The sequence below is a fragment of the Prinia subflava genome, chromosome 2 (genome assembly GCF_021018805.1).
Source record: "Prinia subflava isolate CZ2003 ecotype Zambia chromosome 2, Cam_Psub_1.2, whole genome shotgun sequence".
NCBI lineage: Eukaryota > Metazoa > Chordata > Aves > Passeriformes > Cisticolidae > Prinia > Prinia subflava.
Window position 1 is genome coordinate 20,200,026 of NC_086248.1, and position 24,804 is coordinate 20,224,829.

At 40.5% G+C, this 24,804-nt stretch overlaps 1 protein-coding gene across 3 annotated transcripts in view; it reads right to left on the minus strand.

Annotated features, from left to right (window-relative positions):
• The window catches only part of ERICH1 (glutamate rich 1), a 61,965-nt gene extending 37,528 nt beyond the window's left edge, over nt 1–24,437 (minus strand). For 2 of the 3 annotated variants that reach the window (XM_063389324.1, XM_063389323.1), the window contains exons 1-2: nt 24,352–24,437; nt 8,972–9,166 (exon numbers count right to left, since the gene is read on the minus strand). In XM_063389324.1, the coding sequence (XP_063245394.1) occupies nt 8,972–9,166; nt 24,352–24,373 (217 nt within the window). In that variant the 5' untranslated portion in view covers nt 24,374–24,437. The remainder of the gene's footprint in view (nt 1–8,971; nt 9,167–24,351) is intronic. The other variant, XM_063389325.1, reaches the window with a different exon arrangement.
• Nucleotides 24,438–24,804: the final 367 nt, after the last annotated feature.

The following is a 24,804-nucleotide window of genomic DNA, read 5'->3' on the forward strand; positions in this document are numbered from 1 at the left end:
TGTCCTCCTGAACTGTGGTACTGAAAAATACTTTTCCTGTTGATCAATGTGAAGACATCAAAATATCCTTCATCATGAACAAATCGAGTGAACCTAAATACCACCCATTTCCCAATGTGTTCCCCATTTTTTTCAGATAATATCCAAATTCCTGGACATCAAGCTATTCCAGTCTGCCATGATAAGGTACATTAAAGTAACCTGAGGGACATGAGGTGTTACATTATGTACAAGCAACCTCTGTTCCCAGGTTGACTTAGCACAGGCTTGTCTTCCAATCTCACACAAACTAGAGTGCTTTACACAAAGACAGAAACTTTTAGTCTTCTGTGTAATTGGAAAGCACAGTCCTTTTGCTTGGAGGGTGGAATTCCTACTGCTTGACCACAGTCTTCAACAGGATTCTCTCCCTCAATACTAGAGAAGTCACACTGGGTGGAAAACAGAAAAAAGAGGAGACTCTACCAGTCACTACAGACTCTACCTCATGATCCTTACTTTATTGGAAGAAACAAGGGCAGTCATTCAAGCCACTTCTTGGTAGAAGATGATATATTTTCCTTCCAAAGATTTTACATATTTTTCTAAATACCAGGAAAAAAAAAAGCTTTCTGAATGACCTTTGGATATCCAGTTATCTCAAATACACTGTTATTACTGTCATATATTTTATTAGCACCAATCCATGTAACAGAATTCTGAAAAAGCTTTTTTCTTCTGCAAAGTTCAGAGTTTTTAAATTTTATAATTCTGAAGATGCCTGCTATTCTTTATGAAAGAAGTGTATTTCCCTCTTTGCCAAGTAAAATGTCTAAATTTAAAGTTCTATTCAAAATTGCACAATTACATACATTTAAACAATAAAGAAATAAAAGAAAAAAGTCTTATAATTAAAAAGATACATTTTGTCATCTGGCTTAGAAAATCCTTAAACAGCAACTGTTGGAGAACATTGTGGGGAAGCAGTACAATACACTTATTTCATTCCAGTCCTTTTTTTTATAATACTAATGGTCACAACATATTAGCATAGACAGCAGTACTGAATTTTTTGATTGACCTTAATTTCTGATACTTCAGCTATGTTTACATAAAACCAAGTCCACTATCCTTTGATATTCAAGCAAAGCATGTTTTCACTTCATTCCCAGGGTATCATCTTTCAGAATCCTAGCCATATTACAGAAGACTGCTCCCAGTTCTTAGGGTATATACCACTTGTGCCTGGTAGCATGTTGAAACTCAAGCTGGTTCATTACAACTTCCCTTCTGACACTTCACATTCCCAGAAGTTCTTCAGTTCATTGCAAAGAGAAAGTCTAGATTAGAGGACACTAGACTAGAGCACTGAAAGAAGAAAATAAAATCAGAAAGTCCTCAGAAGTACTTCCTCATCATGGTGTTTTCCTTCAGCTTGTTGAAAACCAAAAACTTCAAAAGGAAACTGAAGTCAATAAAGATATTTCACAAGGCCCAAGCATAGGAATGGAAATTCATAAAAAACAAGGAACAAGAGAGCTCACATTTATTTCCCTCACTGTCTCCCACGTGTACACTAACTCTTAGATTTAAGTTTATATTTTAGATACGTAGAAAGGCTGTATTATAGCTCATTTTATTGGAGACAGCACTTACCACTATAACTCAGCTTCATTAGGAGTAGCAGACATTCTTTGTCACAGAGAAAAAACTGATTAAGTACAAACCCTTACTCTTTTCTCACTCATGATCTGGGGAAGAAGTTTTTGCTTCTTACCTATAAACCATTAAACCATACACATTTCCTTGGAAAAATAATGAAAACTAAGCATAAAATCAAGTCGGAGTGAAGCATGGAAAAACCACTCATTGAGGAAAGCAAGAAACAGAACACTTTTCAGAGGCAAATCTGACTACAGGCAGATGGCAGAATTAAAATGTTGCTGTTTTCTGAAAGTTGAATGTAGGAGGTAATGATGAAACAAACTATACAGCTAAATGGTATATGTGTCCCTTATATGCTCTGGTATATGACTACATGCAGTATTTTGATTAGATGCTTAAGATTTCTAGCTGTATAAACAGGAACATAAGGCTATCTTTATGTTATGCTGGTACTCAGCTCAATTACTTCTCCTGCTGCAAATCTTATTTGTTCAACACACTTCTCAAAAGCCAAATATACCCCTGTTAATCAATCCTAAAAAAAAAAAATTAAATGCAACAACAGTTAATCTAAAAGGCCATGTCTAGGTTGCAATTATTTAATTATCCTCACTGATTAAGTGATTATGTCATTATTGGAACGCACCTGAAACAAGACCAGAAAATGAACAGATGTGCTCATAAGAGTAAAAGCAAACAAAATTTAAGGTTTTAAAGCTTTTGCCTCTCTAAACTCACATTTTCTATTCCATAACTAGAAGTTACTGGTAACAGTCCACTCTCACTTGAGTAAAAAACAATGCAAAGCACAAAAGAAAAGCACAATGAAAAAGTATTTGCTCAGAACACAGTTCCGTACCAAGCTCATGCTTTAAATATTTCCACTTTTCAAATAATTTTTAGAGGGTAGAGTTGACAGGAAACACAAGTAAAAAGTAAGCTTGTGCAACAGCAGAGAATATGGGATTTGACTCTGAATAACTATGATTTTTACAATAGCAGTTTAAGTGTAAACTCCCCAGTGTAAATTGGAGCAATAGTATCTCACACAACTTGTTTTGTCATCAATGAAAATTATTTCAAACAAGGAGTCGAGGCGGACAGCAGGAATGTGAACACAAAATTATTATGCTGCAGCTCAATTCAATTCAGTGTAGCACTATCAGCCATTCCCTAGGTGAAGCAAGGCTATTTTATCTAGTTCTTAAACAAGCCACTTTTCCATTTCCTTTACCAAGACAATTAGTTCCCCTGCAGTTGACTAGGTTGGGTTTAGAGCTTGTTAACACTCAGAGCTCAAGCTGGCATTCTCTACCCTACCGAGGTAAGCGCTTCACTGTGTTAGATGAGTTCCCTGTTGAATTGCTTTGGGGACTCACATGGGAGCCCAGCAGCTCTCCCTGTGACAGCGAAGCTGTTTGAAATGGGCACGGAGAAGAGAAGAATGAGTTAACATCTATACATAAGAACACTAGAAAAGCTGGGAATCTGCCAACCAGCAGCAAACAACCCCTCCAAAACACACAAAAACATTGCTAGAGGAACGGGAGACAACAACAGAACTGTTTCTGTCACAAACAGAAGTTAGAGATATTATACATGAGCCCACTCAGTCTGAGCAGATAGAGGGTGGGTTGTTTTTTTTCGCTTGTGGGATTTGAATTGGTTAGGTTTTTTAGGCGGGGTTTTGGAATTGTTTTCCCTTCTCACCTAAGTCCCAGATTTCTGTATTCCTTTAAAGCATGTAGCTATACTGGCATGTAAAACTGGCTGGGCACCATTTTTACCACAGCCACCAGGGGCTGGTATCTTCAGCCAAACACTCTACTCCTGGATCTTCTGTCCCATTTGCACAACATAACAGCACTGCAACGTACCATGTAGTAAGAGAATTTTTAAACCCTTCAGAAAAGATTGTAAGAGTGTGTGACAACACTTTATTGTATAATAATTATAATCTCCATTGCTCTTTAGCTATTCACAATAGACAGCTTTTCAAAGTAATTAACTAAAGAAAGCTGAATTGTTTAACAAGTCTCTAAAGTTGTTTATTGCATTGAGTACCACTAGAATTTAATTTCTCAGCCATAAGCACTTCATCAATTTGATCAAGTAAAAGGCAGGGCAGTTCATGCATATTTTTAGACAAGATTTGTCTTCTAGGCATTTCTGTCACTAGCTTAAGTTTTCTGCAGTACAATGGCTGTAGGAAGACAGGATTAGTATGAGGAAGGATGCAGTCCCAGTGATGATTTAAATACAGTACACTGTCAGCATCAGTAACTTCAGTGGAACAAATAACACAAAGTAATCACACAACTGTACTGATTTTTGACATGAATTCCTCATATAGGGTAACAATGCTGGGATATATCACATTTTTATTTAATGAATAAGGAGTATGTTGCATTTTGTCCATTCATATAGCATAACATGGATTCCAGTTTTTTTAGAAAACTAAAACCTATTACTAGCAACAGCTTAGTAACATTTCTCACTATTTCTTAAATAAATAAATGAAGGAGAAGAAATTTTAGTAAGTTGTCTCCACAAGATCCAAAACCCTGGCTATGCTCCCTGCATTTCAAATTCCTTTTTCAGAATTAGGGAAAAAGCAAAAATCAAAAGTGGCACAGCATGCTTTATACTGACAAATTGAACACTATATATTTCATTTGAATGCAATTATCCTTCTCCAGCAAGCCTGAAATTTTCATTTTATAAGGATAAATACTAAATACTGATCAGTAAATCCCAAGTCTTATAAAAAGTAACTATAATTCTGACCAAGAAAAAAGTCAGAGACTAAGGAGGCCATTTCCTTGTACTAGGAAAGGCTGAGGGAGCTGAGCCTGTTCAGCCTCAAGAAAAGGTGCCTGAGAGTGGACCTCATCAATATGTGTAAGTATCTAATGCATGGGGTGTCAAGAAAACATTTCCAGGCTCTTCTTGGTGGTGCTAAGCAACAGGACAAGAGGCAGTGGGCAGGAACTGATGCACAGGAAGTTCCACTTGAAGATGAGGAAGATCTTTTCCTGAGTGGGTGACTGAGCACTGGGACAGACTGCCCAGAGAGGCTGTGAAATCCTGTGCGATGCGCTCTAGAATGACCCTTGAGCAGGGAGGCTGGACCAGATGACCCAATGTGATCCCTTCCAACTGACACATTCTGTGATTCTATGAAAAAGCCAATTCCATAATTGGCAAATCTCTAGTTGGCAGCATTTGTGTCGCTTTTGAATATATACTACAAAGCTATTAGAAATAATTACTGAGGTTCTAAAACATCAACAAAAAAGTAGAGAAATCACAGAGCTGCAGACCTCACAAGAACTTTTTTCATTATATTAATCCTTATTGCAAGTAGATCTGGCCCTAACAAAGGTCAAAAACCAACAAAACCAATTCTTGAGACAAAATTTAGCCAAAGCCCATAACCATGTAAGTGATTTATATTTTGAAATGCTCAGTCTTTTGCCAGACACTTTTCTTTTTTTATGATACAGCGAGTTTTAAATCATTTTTAATACAGCATTTGGAAGCATATTCACAAAATATCCTTCATTTAAGGAAAACATTCTCTTATTTTAGGAACTTTCAACTCTCCGCTTGCTCTCTTTTAATGCATTGCATGCCATAAGAATTAGGTTCATTACATGTGTGTAACTTTTAGATGGTTTAAGGTAATAAAGATGGTAATCTAGACCTTCTAACTTTATGCTGAAGTAGGAAAAAAATCTTTTATTGCATCTTTTGAAATTAAGAACTATACCTCTTGCAATGGATTAATCAATTTCCTCAAGGGTAGAAATATGTAGAAAGTCTTTTCTAATTGTCCTGGGCAATAGGAATCCCTACTTTTGTTGCATTCATTTTCTCACTAAGTATGTTGGTACAAAAGGGGAAAAAAAGTCTGATTTAGAACAACTATAATCAAAAGGGAAGGTATATATTACTACTTATGCCCTAGAACTGAAATTGTGCACACAGGCAAGTGCTTTGTTTTCATTTGTGTATGTCACTTGTTTAGTTGGTTGGTTTTTGGGTTGGCTGGTTTTTTGAGGGGGGGTTTTGTAGATTTTTTTTTTTTTTTGTATGTATGTGTGGTATTTTTGTTTTGGGTGGTTTGTTTTTAAAAAAATCAACAATTTCTCTTTTCAAGTAAAAAGATACGACTACTCTTCTTCTTTGAGGTCCAGAAGAAGCATGACACCTCCACGTTTTCTCCATGTCTACCACCTTCCTGAAGAAAATGCAAACACTATTCAGAAGGCCTCTCTATAGTTACAAAGGACAGTGTCCCTCAGAATTTGTCTTCCACCTCCAGTTATGTGAGGAGCTTTATGGGATAACCCTTTCTGATACTAAATTGTTAATTATCCAAAATTAAATGAGAAGCAATCATTAACATAGGTCCTGATGTTCCAACTTCTTAAGCATCTGAACTTCAACCTGGTCTGAAAATATGCACATATTTACAGGATATAAAACTATGATCTTAAAAGTCTGCATCTGAAAGGACAATAGAGACCTGCCCATAAAATTTAAAGGGAATGTTGCAAATTGCATTCCAATAAAGATCAGAATCTCGCAGAGGGAAGCTGGTGGCGGTTTAGCTGAGACAAATTGGTAATGGTATTTTCACAACCTGAGAATAACTGTTAAATGCAAATAAGACACTGTGATGAATTTTATAGTAAAATCTGTTATTTAATGCTAGAAAATTGAGACCATGACAGTTGATTTTTAAAGAAATTCTCAACCTTTTATTGACACTAGATCATTTTTAGTAGTGTTTTGTTTGACTGAAATAATCACTTTGAAACTAGGAAAGAGTTGGTATCTACAAAAGAAAAATCCCTTATTTTCCATTGTTGCTTTCAATTACCCACCTTTGACTACTGCTACTTAAATCATCAGCTGTCTTGTAGTTATGCCCATAATCTTTGGTCTGTGAGTAAGAAGTCACTTAAAACAGTTTATGATCAAAAAAATTTAATCTATGTTTTTATGTTTTTCCTTCACAGTGGCCACAGAGTTTATAGTTCAAACCTTCTACCTATCTCTAAACATGTACTTTCAGTGTCCACTGCTATAAAATTACCACATGTAAATTCAGGAACTCCTTAAATTTCAGTAAAATCACAACCAGAAAACAATGATTGTGTGTCTCCAACAGAAAACAAACTCAATTATAGTTTTCTCTTAATTTCAAAAACTGCCTTGCTGCTCTGCTGTGAAAATCCTAAATATAAGCCTGTTTTTTTTTTACTCCATGTTTCCTATCCCATAAGCTGTATTTTCCCTGTATTAGGATTCTGAATAAAAAGCTTTTCTTTCATTACCATGAAGAACACTGCATTAGGGATCAGGTATAAACAAATCAGAGAAGTTAGAAATCAAAAGGTCAAATAAACTCTCCCCCTCACCTCCCACTTCAGTGAGAGTTTTGCCAGGCCATAATTTATAAGGAATGGTATAGATTCACTACAAATGAAGATAGTTTTAGCTTTAGAAATTACTCTGTATTGGTCTATAATTAGCACACCTTTATAGAGCAAATAAATAGCCTGTTACCTGTTTTGAAAAGACCATTAGTTCTTAATGCTATCACATATCATTGTACAGAATAAGTTTAATGCTTTATCAACCTTTTGAAAAATATGCTTTTCATTATTGACTACACAAAAGAAGTACCAGAAGTACTGTTCTTAAAAACCAAATGGAGTCTAATCATATAGAACTACGGAAGTAGAAATTTCCATGCAACATTCTATTACAGTAATGGCGTGCTGGTTTCAGCTGGGGTAGAGGTAATTTTCTTCCCAGTGGCTGGTACAGGGCTGTGTTTTGGATTTGTGCCAAACACAGGGTCGATAATACAGAGATGTTTTTGTTATTGCTGAGCAGGGCTTGCACAGAGCCACGGCCTTTCCTGCTTTTTGCACTGCCATGCTGGTGAGGAAGGTGGGGTGAGTGGAAGAAGACACAGCTGGGAGGAGACACAGCTGGGACAGGTGACGCAAACTGACCAGAGGGGTATTTCAGACCAACTGATGCACACACTGACACAGACTTGACATTCTGGCTTGACCTCAGACCTGCCTTGTCACTATTAATTTGCCCAGTGTCACTGGATTGTTGGTTGAATCTGGTTCCTGTTAATAGATGCTCTGTTCTTCTTTGCCAGGCACTGTGGGACTGCTTCCACAGTGATGACACAGCTCCTGTGCCTACCTTGTCCCAGCGAGCCTTCCTTCACCTTCCCTTTGCTGCTCTCCCAGACACATCTGAGCTCACTCAGGCATCCTGCCACATATGCTTAGCTTTCTGCATGTCAAAATAAGCCATTCTTGTGTTTAGAGAGGCTATTCTTCAACCAGCTCTTCAGAGCTCCTTTGCAATTCAGACCAAGCCTCTCACATTTAATCCTCCCAGGCAGATCCCTGAACAAGACAAACATCTGCTATTATGTAGCACACAGTTCTAACTCTACTGATCATTCTGCTCACTTCTTTACACACATTACTCTCTGGCCCCAGATCGCATCCACAACCAGTTCTTCCCTGTGAGCAAGTAAGAAGGATAGCTGACCATCTCCCTTGCAGAAAGCTTTTTATAGTCTTGGGAAACACCTTTCTATTCCAAGTCAGTTTATCAGCCTTCTAGTTATGGCAAAATCTGGTTTTAGATGAATACAAAGCAATTCATACTTATTCTATACCTGTGCACAGAGCCTTTTACCCACAAGTAATACCACAGCTACCTCATTTTCCAGCTCCATCTTTTGGCATGTCATTCATATTCTACAATTCATTTGAAAAAAAAAAAAAGGTCTTTTACTTACCTGTTCAAGTATTCATGTGCAATGCTCACTGCATAAACACACACAACATAATGCTCTTTTTCAAGGGACTAACAGTCTGAATTAATATTTGCCTTCTGTTGGATTTGTGTTCCCCATGGGGTTTCTGTTGCAGCATGAGAGCAGGATCATGTATTCCCACCAATCTTCATCTTTACCTCTAAGCTGAGCAGAGCTATACCAGTAAAAGTCATTGTATCACTATTTAAAAGACATATCGAAGACAATTACAGCTCACATTGAGCTTTCATATTGGCTATTGCTAAATGCTGCATCCAACATATACACCGAGACTATTTCTTGACTTTCATAGGACCTCAAGCGTTCCAGGTATTAAGTACCACCAGTACTCAAATTCATCTGTTGGTATCAATAGATGAAAACAAGACATACTACACTGTTCTAAAATAAAACAGTTATATTTAAAAGCGTATTATCAGAAAAATGACAATGCAGTCTCACCTTGAAATGATTCACAGGGTGTATTAGCTGATGTGCTAGCATCTGCTGATGAAATCTGAACATTATCCAAATTCTTCTCTTTAGATTTTGATCCAAGATTTTCAAGAATTTTCACTTCCTCTTCTCTACTTGAAGCATGAACAAGAGAAGATGAAGTTTCACCATAGAGTCGTTTCAGTAATTTTGCCAAGAACACTGCAGGGTAAGAAAACTTTTTTTAACAGGAAGAAATGCAGTGCTTTAAAAATACTTTAAACTTAAGAAACCCCAACACCTAATTTATATGAGACAGTTTCCCTCATATTCCATGGAAGTCTGTTTTGAGTAGTCTAGCTCTCACAGGTGAAACTGAAAATAAATATATTAAGTTCAAAACCCGAATCAGAAAAACAGCTTTAAAACACCAGAGTTCACTAGCAAGGTTACATTTAAAGTCTTCTATTTGACTACATTTTGGCAATAAATTAATACAGTACATTTACAGACTAAACACACTTTAATTTTTAAAACAAGAATCTTCCTATGCAAGTGTCATAAGGCTGCTCAAAATGCAGGTCTCTTCTGGCACAGAGGCACCGCAATTGAATTACTCATTAAAATCAGTAAGCTACGATTTAATCACACAGAAAAACTAGAAGTAGACAGCAACAGAAACACATGGTAACCAGTTATTTCTACAGAATTATCAGTATTCTTATACGCCTCTTCTTCTTATGGGCCCATTTCTGACGACACTGACAATCTGCTCCGTTAGCCAAATGCAAGTATCATTTAATTAAAGAAATATATGCAAATAATCTACTCATTAACAAAATCATTGATTTTTATATATATATACATATATACTTCAATAACTTATAAAAGACATTATGCTAATGTATAAAATATTAGTAAAAAAAATCTATTGCAAAGCAACATTTCTAGTTTCATGAATTCTATGTGGTCAAGGAGACATTGCATGATGTGGGGGTGGGAAAAAATATTTGGAGAAAAATGTTAGCTAAACTGCAACTTCAAATTTAATATACATTCTGTAGACACTACACAAGCAACCTGCTGCAGATTCATAATGAAATAATTCTGCCAAGAGAAAAGAACTTGAATTGTTGTAAGAAGAATGCATCCCACTGCAGCTTAGCAGAAAAAGATTTTATCGTCACATAACTTGTCAATAAACTACTTCACAACTGAAAAAAGCCCTTCCTCCCTGAACCACCAGTCCTTAATAGACAAACAATACCTCCAGTGTACCTCGGCAACTATGCTTTCTCATGTAAAAGCCGTGTAGGGCTTTCTCATGTAACTATGTGAGAGAATGCTTTATTATGGGCTATGACTACAGTTTCCAGATGGAGAGACATGGACGAGTGACTGTGCGTTCTCATAAGGTTCCAGGTTAGCCTACAGCTAGAAAGACAAAAATTCACAATTCTTCTCCTCAGCTGAAGAAAGTAGACAGAAACAACCAGTGTAATGAGACAAAGCTGACTGCCCTTTGCAGTTCTCTGTCTCTAAAGCAAGTTCTCCTGAATCCTTTCCCCAAATGCCGCTACTAACACTACAGCTTTTTAATAAACTACAGTACAGCCATTACTAAATGTCATGGTTTAATGCCAATAGGCAGCCAAGTCACACTCAGCTGCTCAGTCACTTTCACCCACATGGAATGGGGGAAAGAACCAGAAAGATAGGACTGAGACCATTCATGGGTTAAGGTAAAGACCGTTTAATAGGTAAAGCAAAAATCACGCACACAAGCAAAGCATGGAATTCATTCATCACTTCCCCTGGGATAGGCAGGGTTCAGTCATCCCCAAAAAAAAGCTGTGCTCCACCACATGCAATGTTGACTCGGGAAGACAAATGTGCCCCCCTTCCCCCTTCCTCTCCTGGCTCTCTATGCTGAGTGTGACACCACATGGTGTGGGATACCCCTTGGTCAGCTGGGGTGAGTTGTCCCAGCTGTGTCCCCACCAATTCCTTGTGCACTCCCAGCCTTCTCGCTGGTGGGGTGGGGAGCAGAAAAGACCTTGACTCCATGTAAGCACTGCTCAACGATAACAAAAAGACGCCTGAGTCATCAACACTATTTTCACCACAAATACAGAAAACACATCACCACAGGAGCTGTTATAAAGAGAACTGACTCTAGCATATCCACAACCAGTACACAGATTAACATTCAAGCACTTGTACTGAGGGAACTATTCTTCCAAAGCAAATGATCACTGACATACTGAAATACATCCCAAATCTGCTAGAGAAGAGCAGCCTCCTCATAAGTACTCCAGATTTTGTGCTCCTCGTCCTGAAATCTGATTCCCCTAGTCATCTCCTCCCCCCCAAATTACATCACATTTTCCTTTCCATTTTTAAAATTGAGGGACTATACTCACACACACAGTAGCATTACTTCAGAAAGCAAGATGAGACTTGCTGGGATACATTCATTCCTTCTAATTCCCATGGGGAGCTCTCTCCATCTTTAATACCTTCGCTTGAGAAAGCAAGCTGATAGAATGCCTGCCTTGGAGAGTATGAATACTGAGGAGATTCTTTGATAAAAATCTCTTTTGCTCAGAAAGAAGTATCTAGATCAGGAACAGTGATAGATTCACCAAAGCAACATCCACTTAGCTAGAGCTTTCAGCAGACACTGGAAGAAGCAGCAAGGTGTGGAGTGAGGAAGTTCTTTACTGCCTACAAGGTTTTCACATCTGTGTCAGAGCATCTCAGCACTGACACAAGCCATCTCTTAACCAGTAATTTCCAATAACTGTAACAAAAGAGAAGTGAGCAGTGTTAATACTTAGAGATTACAAGGTCCTCATTTGAAACCTGATGTATTTCAAGCCTTCTGAAGACAGCAGGAAGCAATGAATCCCAGCAGGACACCTTCCTCAGGTGAATGAAAAACCACAAGGTCAGGTGAGCTGGAAGGGATCCACAAGGATCACTGAGTCCAACTCCTGGCCCTGCACAGGACCATCCTCAAGATGTGCCCAGGAGCTTTGTTTAAATGATTCTTGAGCTCTGTCAGGCTTGGTGCTGGGACCACTTCCATGGGAACCCCGTCCCAGTGCCCAGCCACCCTCTGGATGAAGAACCTTTACCTGATACCCAACCTATATTTTTCCTGACACAACTTCAGGCCATTCCCTTGGGTCCTGTCACTGGTCACCACAGAGAAGAGATCTCTCTCTTTCCCTCACAAGGAAACTGTAACTGCAGTGAGGTCTCCCCTCAGTCTCCTCGAGGCTGAACAGACCAAGTGAACTCAGCTGCTCCTCCTACAGCTTCCCCTCAAGGCCCTTCACCATCTTTATAGGTCTCTTTTGGATGCTCTCTAATAGCTTAATATCTTTCTTATATTGTGGTGTCCAAACCTGCCCCCAGCACTCGAGATGAGGCTGCCCCAGTGCAGAGCAGAGCAGGACAATCCCCTCCCTTGCCTGGCTGTGGTGCTGTCCCTGATGTCCCCAGGACAGGGTTGGCCCTCCTGGCTGCCAGGGCACTGCTGGCTGAGACTCAGCTTGTCACTGACCAGGACGCCCAGGTCCCCTTCCCTGGCACTGCTTTCTAGGATCTCATTCCCCAGCCTGTGCAGCCGGGGTTGCCCCGTGCCAGGTGCAGAACCCAGCCCTTGTTCAGCTTCCTGCGGTTGGTGATGGCCCAGCCCTCTGAATCTGCTGAGGTCTCTCTGCAGGGCCCTCCTACCCTAGGTGGAGCCAACAGCGCCTCCCAGTTTTGTATCATCTGCGGATTTGGTTAACATCCCTGGAACCGCCAGAGAGTGCTGAAAAAACTGACTGACTTATTTTGAGTGATTTGGAATCCTAAGTATATTCTAATCTGAATAAAAAATAAAATAAAAATCTGTCTCCAGCCCAAAACCTTTTTAACAGAGCGGTCCTCAGTATAAGTGAACAAAGAAATCAGGCTCCAAGGAATACCAATTCTGCCATCCTCAGCAGCTTTACATGCTCTAAAGCAGCACCCTCCTTTGTAGTTAACTACAGTCAGAACTGCACTACCAAAAAAATTTTCAGATGACAAAGGAAGCTCTTTCCAGGGGGTTTTATTGCTGCAATTACTTGGAAAAAAAAAATAGTGTGATAGCCATAAGCATTGGCTCAACCACAGGAAAATGGTATTGCCTGATACTATAGAGCAGTTCTTACCTATTGAAAACCTCCCCTTAATCTGATGTCTCTGGTACTATTCAGCATCAGAAATCAGTCCATTTAGTAAGAACTGCTCAGACCCTTAAAAATAACTACCTCTTAACAGAAAATTAACAATAAAGGAAATTCAAGCAAAAATATCTACTACCAGAAATGTATCTTATCTATTAGAGTTTCAAAATGGAGCAAGACTTACTCTCACCATAGCCACAGCACAGTCAAGTTAATAACCATATGGTTATTTCTTGACAATGTTTTCCTGTCAGCATAATTAATGTGAGAACTGTAGGGTTCATGTGGTCTTTTGATTCTGATTAAGCTTTTCATTTAATTTTAACAGAAAAAAAAAATCAAAACACTTTCCAGCTGAAAACATGCAGCACTATTAAAATATTCCTATTGTGTGATGAGCTGAAGATACACTGTAACACTTGACATTCCAGGAACTCCTCAGTGACAAAAAGGAGCCAGTACTTTCAGACATGAGAACAAGCTGCAATAGTTATCAAACTAGTTCCACGGCCAATTCTTGACAACTGATGTTTAGAAATAGTGAACTACAAGTGCATCAGAAAACTGAAAAAGCACCTGGTCTCTACAGTTTGACATCACATAAAGAAAGCAAAGTGTAACTCCAAGAAATACAATGCAGAAAAAATGCTGGCTACTAATACAGGTTGTGCACATCCATAATCTTTCTGCTAGTAATTTTGCAAGAAGAGTAAGGAGCCTCCTTCAAATAAATTCATTTTTGGCACCTATGTATTAAGTCGACACCTTGACTGAATTCATATTACATTCATAAGCAGACTATTCACAAACACACCCAAATAGCACTGCAGATTTATGAATATTCTGGGGTTGGCAACAGGATTTAGCATGAGTTAAAACTCAGTTAGGACTACAGACTGTAACAAAAGCATGCTGAAGAGCTAAACAAATTAAGTTCTGAACAACATCAGAAATGTTCCTGTGCAGCCATGGCTTCCTCAAAAACATTTCTGTGGAGAATGCTTGCCACATACTTCTGGCTACTTGTCACCCATACTGTAAGTACCCCCACTACATCTCTCATTTGGTTGCCTCCTGCCTACTTAAGTCGAAGTTGGGCAGCAAGAACAAAGTAAAGTGGCATTGGGAGCACTGAACTCCATGAAATAGCACAACTTGCAAGTTGCCCTACTTGGTCTCTGTCTCTCCTACAAACAGAAACTTTCCAAAAAGGGAAGAATCAGGAACTTCTTCTGAAGCCATCCCATGTGCAAGATGTGCTAATATGCTATTTCTGTTACAGCAGAAGGAAAGATAGTACAGCAGAATGAAAAAAGACAGAAAGAGCAGACAGAATGATAATCCGCATGTAGAACATATGGACAAGGCTTCATTAAAATGCTCAGTTCATCTCTGTTAGTGAAAAATTATTCTCCAATATTCAGATGGAGAGTATTTACTTGAGTGTACTTCAAGTAAATCCTTGAAGTCTCTTTTATCTTGCAAGTACCACATTTCCTATGAAGGTCACAACAGGACAGCTACTTTACAACATAATCATAAAAATCACAGAACTGTTAAGGTTGGAAGGGACCTCCAGACATCACCCAGTCTAATCCCAAAGCTCAGAGCAGGATCAACTAGGGCAAACTGTGGAGGGCCTTGCCTAGTTGGGTATAACAATCCCATTGCATGGATCATCTCCTCTTCCCTTAATCATGGCTGGATACTCTTGACCAGAGATCCTCAAGGGAACCACCTAAAAAGAACGATTCTTGAAAAAGAGATGACTGTGTTTATCAGGACCCAGAGCAATGGAGTGTAAAAGCATTTTAAAAAACTGCTATAGACAGAAAATGTTAGCTAGACTGCTGTTCTTACCAGCTAGCAGCTGGAAGACTGATGATAACTTCAGGCTAGGAGCTGTTCTTTCTCTTAAACCATTCCCCACACAGCTTACCTTTCCTTTAACCATACGGGATAGTTTCATAGTTTGCGTCTTCTGGATTCTTTCTGAAGGAGTTGCTCAGCTGACCAAAGTGATGAACAAAGGTCTTCACTCTGTGTTTATCTGGCCTAACACAGTCGTTCTCAGGTCACGGCTCTGCAAGCCTCACAAAAACAACGGCATGCAGTTTGTATTGCAGCCACCAGGGCAACATTCAGTCTGCATTTAAGATGCCCAATGGCATGCAAGGTATCCTGTTCTGCCTGCAGATTAGGTGTCGCTCCAGAGACCTCATGGACACAAGACACCAGTTCTGCCAAGGAGCCCCTGGGTGCCCAAGATGTACTCAGTAGAGATGATGGTGCACTGAGTACAGGCCCCTGTTAGAGTAAATGGAAATCAATACACAGAACCTCCAAGGATAATTACATTTATTAACCTTGACCTAAACCTCCCAATACAACCAGAAGCCACACACACACATACACACATACACTGACCTCAGAAAAAAACAAAGCCTCCAATCATCAAGCCCCACAGGCAAAACAGCACAAGCAAAATAAAAAGGAATCAGCTGAAAGCTCCAAGACCCCAAACCATTGATAGAAACGGCAGAGACCAAAGGCTTGAATTAAGTCAAGAGAGCTTGTGTGTGTGCACAACATATTCTAGTTCTGTGGAAAATGAATAGCTGTTCAGTCATTAACTTTAAAATCCTCTGAATAGGGATCACTTAACTGCAGAGAAGATTCCCAGATTTGGGATACCAGTTTAGCAGCTACCAAAAGATTAAAATCAAGGAAGAAAGAGAGTAATTAACCACTATAAAACATTCCATGGCACCTGAGCAGGGTATCATTTTCCCAGTCCCCCTCATTTTTACCAAAAACATTCAAGCTATGTAGGGATATGAGAAAAAAGAACAATGCAATGACATGCAATTACATTCCGTGAAGCTTGACAGTTCAGCTCATCTACAAGGTGTATCTAACATCCAAGATGGGATGCTCTTGTTCAAGTCAGGAGGAAAAAAAGAAAATGTGATTTTCTTGCTATCAGCAAGGTCAGTTTTGCCAAGAGTGACGTCTTTCCCCTTCACCATGGACAGCACATGCAAACCAAAGCAAAGCACTGTAGCAGTGTCATGGGAATAACAACATTGATCTTTCCAGTGGGGGGGGAAATAGTGAAATATGCAGAATCCTAGCTGTGATCAAAGTGCAGTTTTATGTACACAGGAACGGGTACAGTATTTTGCTTTGTGTTCCCAGACTGCAAGCAGTCCACATGCTGCAGGCGAAGCTATGGTAACAGGCTCTTACAACAGCAGCTAAAGGATATAAAAAAGCAAGGACTGCAAGATCTGCAGCACAAAATTTGGGCTGAAGCTGACGGTCTCTTTCAAGAGGCACTTGTAGACAAACACAGAAGCTAACAGCTTACAAGATCTTGTGTTTAGTTGAAGAGGAGGCCATTCTGCAGATCTTCAACTACATCTTTAGTCTTCATATTTCAGACTAAATCGCATCTATCCATGAATATATAGTGCTTCCTTCCAAACAGCACTGCTATTTTATGACATGCTTTCTTGAGGAAGACACTAAGTAATTTTTCAGCTTCATATTTCAGGACAAAATTCACTTCCATCTTAAGGTCAGAAAATGTACTACTCCATCTTGTCTGAATGACTGGGAGAAGTACTTTCACACACCTGCCTACACTGAGACCCAAAAAATTGTATCCCAATACTTTTAATATACTTCAAAAGACTCTATAAATATACTTCAAAAGGGAGGAACTCCATAGTTCACATTAGGGTTTTTTCCAGTGGCTAACCACCTTTGGCATAAGACACATACACACAGACCATGCTTGCTATTCAGATTTGAAAAACTTGACTGTTTTCAGCATTGGGCTTTTTGCTTCCTTTCCTTACTAGGTTAAGGAATCCTACATTATGTAGGAATATGTTTCCCATGGAGATCTCCCTACAGTTACAAACCTTGATTCTGAAGTCTCTTGTGGCCTGGAAAGCAGTCTCAGCCTCATACACCTAATTTTAACTATCTGCCTTCACCAAGAGAGAACTTTTTTTGAACCAAGGCTGTTCATCCCATTTTTCCCACAAGCTATGGTGAGTTTCTTGGCTGTTGTCAGGGTTTTTTTGCTTTGTTTTTTGAACTACAAAACTCTAAAACTGAGACTGAATAAAACACTATGGTGAAATGCTGATATCACAAATTGATTATTTTAAACTTGACTAGCTCCTTAGACAATCTTTTAGTTCTGCAAGACTCAAAAAACTTTAGTGAGATCTTAAGGGAAAAATGTGTACAGTTCTTCACAGGATGTCTACACAAGGTGAGAATGGTCCTCTTTACAAGTTTACAATTGGTCTCACTGACATTACACATAACAGATGGTTTTACCTGCTAAAGCTAATATTACATATTTAATGGTGAAAAGAACCCACATGTACTATTTGGGAATGAAGTAATGGAAGGATTTAGTTGTATCCAAGGTCACATGAATTCTGTGCTTGAACTAGTAGGTGTCAGCTGCATCTCAGCATGGTTGTTAACCAAAACATCACAGGGAGCTGCACAAGAAATGCAGATGCTATCATTTTGTGTAATAGTAACTTCACAATATCAAGATTTTTCATAAGACCACTGATATTATTCTCACTGAAACAGCATCTGTTAGTCTTTATCATCCCATTAGATAAAAAGAATCAGATGCTAATTTCTCTAATTTTACACCTGTCCTATTCTTTATTACAGGCTCAAGAACAACAGTCGAAAAAAAATCCAGTTTTGTGCTCTCAAGTAGTAGTTGGTAAAATATGTCTCCATGTATCTTTTTAGCATTACTTTTTATAGCACATGGAAACCCACTTCATCATCTAAAACTCAGTAATATAGAATTCTCCTGTCTGTGAGACAACTTTTGAACAGCTACAGCTTATTTAAGTATATGGCACATATCAGTAGGATTGAAAGGTAGGAAAGGAAAAGAATATAGTAATTAAACACCCCATATCTATATATTCACCTAAATTAAGCAGTTATTAAAAAGGGAGAGTTGTTACAAAGAGAGGTTGACGTGACCCTCCAGACCAATGCAGTTCATAGCAGTTGCAGATACAAACCAGTAACTTATTACTAGAAAAAAACAACATTTATTTTCTCTTTTTAGCTTAAAAGAAACTTATTCAGCTAGACCAAGCACGGTCTCTGTCACATTGCAGTTTCAAATCAGTAAGACTGATGTTACATCTGTCAGTAAATTCTACATGACTGTGTAGTTCAACAAGAATCTGACTAATAGATCGTGCCATTCTGTCTCAACAAAGGTTTCAGAGATCTGTCAGCAGGCCACCTTAATTGCAGCCACAAGCTCCTACACATCTAATAAACTTGACATGACAAAGATGGCAAGAAGCTACATAACCACAATGAGAACACCAGGATACCGGGATTTTGTTCCACTGTTTGTAAGAACCCCATCTGCCTTGTAGTGAAACCCTGAAAAATGTGCATTGCTACTGCAGTCCTGGGAAAACAGAGCATCTTCACTACAGTTTCAATTTGTGCATACTAGCCATCTTCTACAAAACTTAAAAATGTTTCTTATTCTGCACCATTATCTTTTTCTTACTTGGCACAATCAAACAGACCTCACTGAAAACATCTAAAGATATCTCACACACCCTTACTAAAGCTCAACTTTTGTGATTATTCATAATCATAATTGTGGCCACTGAGTTGAGCCAACTGTAACCTGCAGTTGCACAGGACTGTCAGCAGTGCAGCCAGGAGGGCTCACTGTGCTCTGGAGGGCTTCAGGCACAGCTGGGCAGGGGCAGGGATTGTCCTGCTCTGTGCTGCTACTGCCCCATCTCAAATCCTTTGTGCAGTTTTGAGTGCTACAGTGTAAGAAAGATACAAAGCAGTTAGCATCAAATAGAGACATATAAAGATGGTAGATGTACAAGAAGGGTACAAGAAGGCTTTGAGGAGAAGCTGTATGAGGAGCTGCTGGGGTCACTTGTTCTGTTCAGCCTGGAAGAGACTGAGGGGAGACCTCACTGCAGTTACAGCTTCTTGTGAGGGAAAGAGGAGGGGCAGACCCTGATCTCTGCTCTGTGGTGAGCAGTGACAGGACCTGAGGGAACGGCCTGAAGTCGTGTTAGGGGAGGTTTGGATTGAGTATCAGGAAGAGGTTCTTCTTCACTCAGAGGGTGTTTGGACTTTGGAACAGGCTCCCCAGGGAAGTGGTCACAGCACCAGCCTGAAAGAGCTCAAGAAGCACTTGGACAGTGCTCTTGGGCACATGGTGTGATTTGTGGAGATGGTTCCATGCAGGGACAGGAACTGGACTTCAATAACTCTTGTGCTCCCTTCCAACTCAGTGTATTCTGTAATTCTGTGAGACTTTTTTCCTCTCTCTTCTGGGCAGATTTGGGCAAGGGAAAGGGGAAGGTGTGCACTTGTAACACCACTGCTGAGACCAATCTGCTGCCAGCACAGATGTAAAGTTTTGGAAAGTCTAAATCTTACTTCAACCTAAATCTGGAGGCAAAGAGCATACGGTTAAAAGTGAAGATTGAACTATGCCATGGCATATGGGCTAAAGTTAAATGTTATGGTAAATGACAGTAGTAATATGGAAAACAGTAAAAACCAAAAGGTAAAACACAAAACACCTGCAAGTCATTCTGAGTTCAGATTATTGAAGAGAAAAAAAATTGCAAATTTTAAACACGCAGTTTCACATGAGGAGAAGAACTAAGCTAAAAGGAAGGTCAATATACCAGCATTTAAAAACCAAACCATGAAATTAGCAGGTGCAGTATCAAAACAAAAGCACAAACTAAAGTCCATTAAGATTGTGCATTAAGTGTTATTTAAAAGGAATCTTCATAAAGTCATATTATGTAAAATATAAATTGAATTGAATTTCTATATAGCTTTTTTCCAAAGAGTAAACGTATCATCCTTTGCAGTGATTTCAATATTTGATTGTAACAATATCAAGCAACTTCTGCGAGCATCCCTACATGTACATATAACAGAAATCAATATTATACCAAACATCCCATCATGAAAAAGTTCTGGAAGTTCCAATGCAGCTGAATTTTTCTTATCTTTCTGGACATATATGGACTTTTAATTTAAATCATTAGGCAACCCATAGAAATCCAAACTTCTTAAGAACAGTTTTCAATCTTTTGAACTAAACAAAACTGAAAACATAAGAAACCACATATTGCCATAACAATCTGTGCTGGTTTGGGTTGGGATGGAGTTAATTTTCTTTATAGTAGCTGATACAGGGCTGTGTTTTGGATTTGTGCTGAAAACAGGATTGATAATACAAGGATGTTTTAATTATTGCTGAGCACTCTTAAGGCCCCTTCTGTAACCTACCCCACCAGTGAAGAAGGCTGCAAATACACAAGGAATTGCAGGGGACACATCTGGAGCACCTGACTCGAGGGATATCCCAAACCACATGTTGACATGCTCAGCATATAAAGCTGGGGGAAAGAGGCAAGGTGGAATGCTCAGAGTGATGGTGTCTGTCTTCCCAAGCAATGGAGCACTGCTTTTCTGGGGAAGGCCAAACACCAGTCAGCCCATGGGAAGCGGTGAATGAATTCCTTCTTTTGCACTGCTGGCACGGATTTTGGTTTACCTATTAAACTGTCTTTGTCTCAACCAGGTGAGTTTTCTCACTTTTCCTATTCATCCCTCATCCCAGTAGCGTGTGAGTACATGAGCAGCTTTGCTCTGAGGTAATAGATTCCAGAATTCTATTTTACAACAAGAGCAAACCTAGTGTCGAGTGAAAGGCATTACACATGAGATGTTGAAAAAGGCAACATAATTACAGACACACCTTAATGGCACATATCACCACCTCCACCACTTTTACTGAATAACACAGGTTCATGCACCTGCTCCTAAATATATCCTAGCATGTTTAAACAGTCCCACCTACCACTTGTGGACCATCCTATCTCAATGCAAAGTAAGAATTGCTCCAACTTCCTAAGTACAAACCAACCCTACACCAACACACTCCATCTCCTGAAAAACCCCAGAACCCCGAACAGGCACCCACACAAAACACAGAACCCTAAAGACCACGCCATGTAAGGCTCTGCTGTCTCTGAGTATGCGCTCCCCTTGCAGATTATCTAAATAGAAAGCCATTGGGTGTATAATTTCTGCTTCTTTCACTACCTTGTTGGCCTTTCTCCTTGACTACATTTCTCATCCAGGCACAACACCAAGGTCAGCAACAAAACCTTTTTCTTCCCCTTCCATAAAAGGTTTCAATGGCAGAGTCAAGTACACTTACTCAGTGTAACTCCTACATTTAATCACAAACCCCACAGTTTGTAATTTAGCCAACTACGATCCAAATAGAATTTACATCTTGGTAGGCTTTAATAAATCTTTGGTCACATTTCAGGGGGAGCAAGACACTTCTCACAAAGGAAAAATAACATCAGACATCAAACTCCATTTGCAATTAATATTTCCCTTGCTGATAAACATATATGATGAAAGAAAACACATCTACTTAAAAAAAGGCATCTTTTTGGCCAGGAAAGCATCAAACTATTTGCCAAAAAATTATGTTGAATTTGAAAAACAAAAATAAGAAAAGTATGTGAATAATCTCAAGATCTCTAACAATCAATGCTTCTCTGAAACTTGAAAAAGGAAAGAAATGGTGTGCTTTTCTGCAAGAATTAAGATGTTCAATATGTGATATGGCCATTTAAAAAAATCCAGCTAAACAAAAAAAACCCAAAACTAAGGAACTGCAATCTCATTTCAGTGCCCATTATAATCCTGCCCCAAGTCACCTGAGAGATGAAAATAGCCCTCCTCGAAGCAATACTCTCTATTTAAAACAATTTGTCACTGATGTCTATCAAGTGTCCACATTTGCTTTCCAGTTTAATCTCTCCAGTAGGAAGTCTCCTGTTGTTCCACTAGATCATCCCTTGTACAGCACAACTTTTCAATCCATTTTTACTAGCAATTATAGTCAATAATGTACACTACACCAGCATCAATGCCTAAACTCTACCCTTCAGCAGCTAGAACATCACTGTCCATACAACCCTTTACGACAGTGTTATTTTGGGGTGGCACAAACTTTCAAGAACGATGACTAAAGCTTTCAAGATGCAATTGTTGATGTTTAACAGCAACAGATTAGGAATTCAGCTGTCCCACACAGGATCAGTACCGTGTTGATAACACATGGAATGACAGCAGTAGTACCTCTAGCCCTGTATGAATCATTGGTACATGAGCAAGTAAAACCCACAAAGCAAAAACAAAACCCAAAAAACCCCACAACAAAACAACAAAAAACCCCACAACAAAACAAAAAACCCCCAAAACCAAACCAACCAACCAACCAACCCCAAAACAAAACAAAAAAAACCCACCCAAAAAACCCCAAAACCCCACCAAACCACCACCAACATGCACTTTCTCAACTATTTCTCTCACACTGTTTCCTGGCAGAGTGCATTTCACTTACCTGCTCTACTGGCTTTTCACTATTTATGTTCTCTTTTCTGACAATTAGACCCATGCCCTACAAGCTGTTGACCATCCTATTTATTCTGTATTACAGCCCAATTCCAGACAAAATAAAAAGCTTCACTGTTCACTTGTAACGCAGACAAACATCTATCTTCAGCATCTTCAACATACTCTTACAAAAAAGAGCAAAATTAACCCAAAAGAGAAGCAGCTAAGCTTTCTTTCTCAGCTCTTTTATAGAACACCTGTCTTTTCGAAAATATATATAGTTTCACCATAGAAAGTCATATGCTATGGGCTGCAGAGGCTGATCAGATAGCGTTCTGAACTCTTCTAGTTTTGTTGTTTCCTCCCAGAGGAGCACGTGACATCCTTGAATTTCTCACTGAATCTTCTTCCCTATCTTAAGTCAGCGCTCCTTAGAGTGGCTGAATAAAACATGAATGATTTCCAGCTTCACACAGTAAAGTCATGCGTTCAGCATGATCATTTTAGCTTTCTCTGACACACTACCAAAACAAATAGCCCTTTTTCTGACCTTCAGTTTTAAACAATTTGAGAACTTTAGAATTCAGTTCCTCCATTCTCAGCTCTAGAGCCATGGGTTCATTCACAAGTGCAGCAACTCACTCTTCCTAATTCACTTTCTTCCAGAAAACATCAATTGGTAATTCACATCCCCAAAGTGCAGAAGTAAAGCAGTTACTCTTTCTCCCTTTCTCACAACGAGTTTGCATCTGAACCTCAGAGAACACTACTGGGTATTTATACATCCTTCAAACGATCTCTAGTTGCAGTCCGTAAACAAATACATTAAACACTAACTTTTGCCGATCAGTTTCACTCTCAAATTATTATCCTCCCATGAAGTATTCCAGTTTCCGGATGCTGGAATTGTCTGAGAGCACAAAAGCCAGGCACAGGATGCAAGCATTCAGCTCTCTCACAGCTCAGCTCTACTCGACACCCCTTAAGAACGAGGTACTACTGCTTAGGGAACATCTGCATTTTGATTATTGCGTTCTTCCTGTACCGTGTCTTCTAAAAAATTTAGATAAACGGAATTGACTGAAGCTGTGCTTGAATAGCAGAAGGCTTCTATTTTAGTCTTTGCAAGGACAGTACCACAGTTATTTCGGAAGTGAGCTAACTCACTTTAAATAAGCCAAAATAGATGGTCACTAACAAGTAAGCACGCATGTTATGTGCATACTGAGGAAAAACGGTGCCATGTTAAAATCCTCTGTGATTAGAGAGGTCAATTTTATTTACTTTCCCCCACCCTAGGCAGGAATACGCCGCAATAGAACCCGCCCCGGCCCCTCCGAGCCAGAGGACAGGAGGTCGGGAGGGCTCAGCCCCGGCGGCTCCGTGGCCCCGAGCCCCCACAGCTCCGCCCGTGCAGGGGGCAGGCTCCGCCGAGGCCGCTTTTGTCCCCCCGCCTCCCCCGCTGCCGGGCTCGCCCGGCTTCTCACCGCCTTCCCGGCGGGAAGGGCGCCGAGGAGCGGAACAAGCGAGTCCCGCGGCAGCGCGGTGCGCCCGGGCCGAACACACTTCGGCTGACAACAGCCGCACCCAGGACCGTCGCCGCCTCCCCCCTCGGCTCCCTCCGTCACCAGCCCCGGGAGCAGCACGGCGAGACCGACCGACCACCCTCCGACCCTCCCGGCGCGGCCTCACCGTTCCTCCTGCTCCCGGCCATGGCCCCGCGGCCCCTCCGACACACAGCTCACGGCCCCGCGCCCGCTCTCTTTCCTGTTGGCCGCCGCGCCCGTCGGTCACGGCGCTGAGCGTCGCCATTGGCGGAGGCTGCGGCAGGGCGTACCCGCGCCGCGGTTGGCCTCGCCCCTCCCGCCCCGCCTCAGCAGGCGCGATGCCCGCGGGCTCCGGCAGGGGGCGCGCGGCTGCGCAGAGCCGGCGGGGGCGCCCCTGCCGCGCGCGCGGGAGCGAGGGCGGGGGTGCGCGCGGGGCGCGAGGGGCGGGGGGAGCGGGGGGAGCGGCGGGAGCGGCGCGCGGCGGCCCCGGCGGGTGAGCGGCGCCGGGGGAGGCTGGGCGCGCGCCGCTGCTCCCGCTCCCGGCGTCTCCTCAGTCGTGACCCGCCGCAGCCCGCACCCGCCGCGTTAATAATGCACT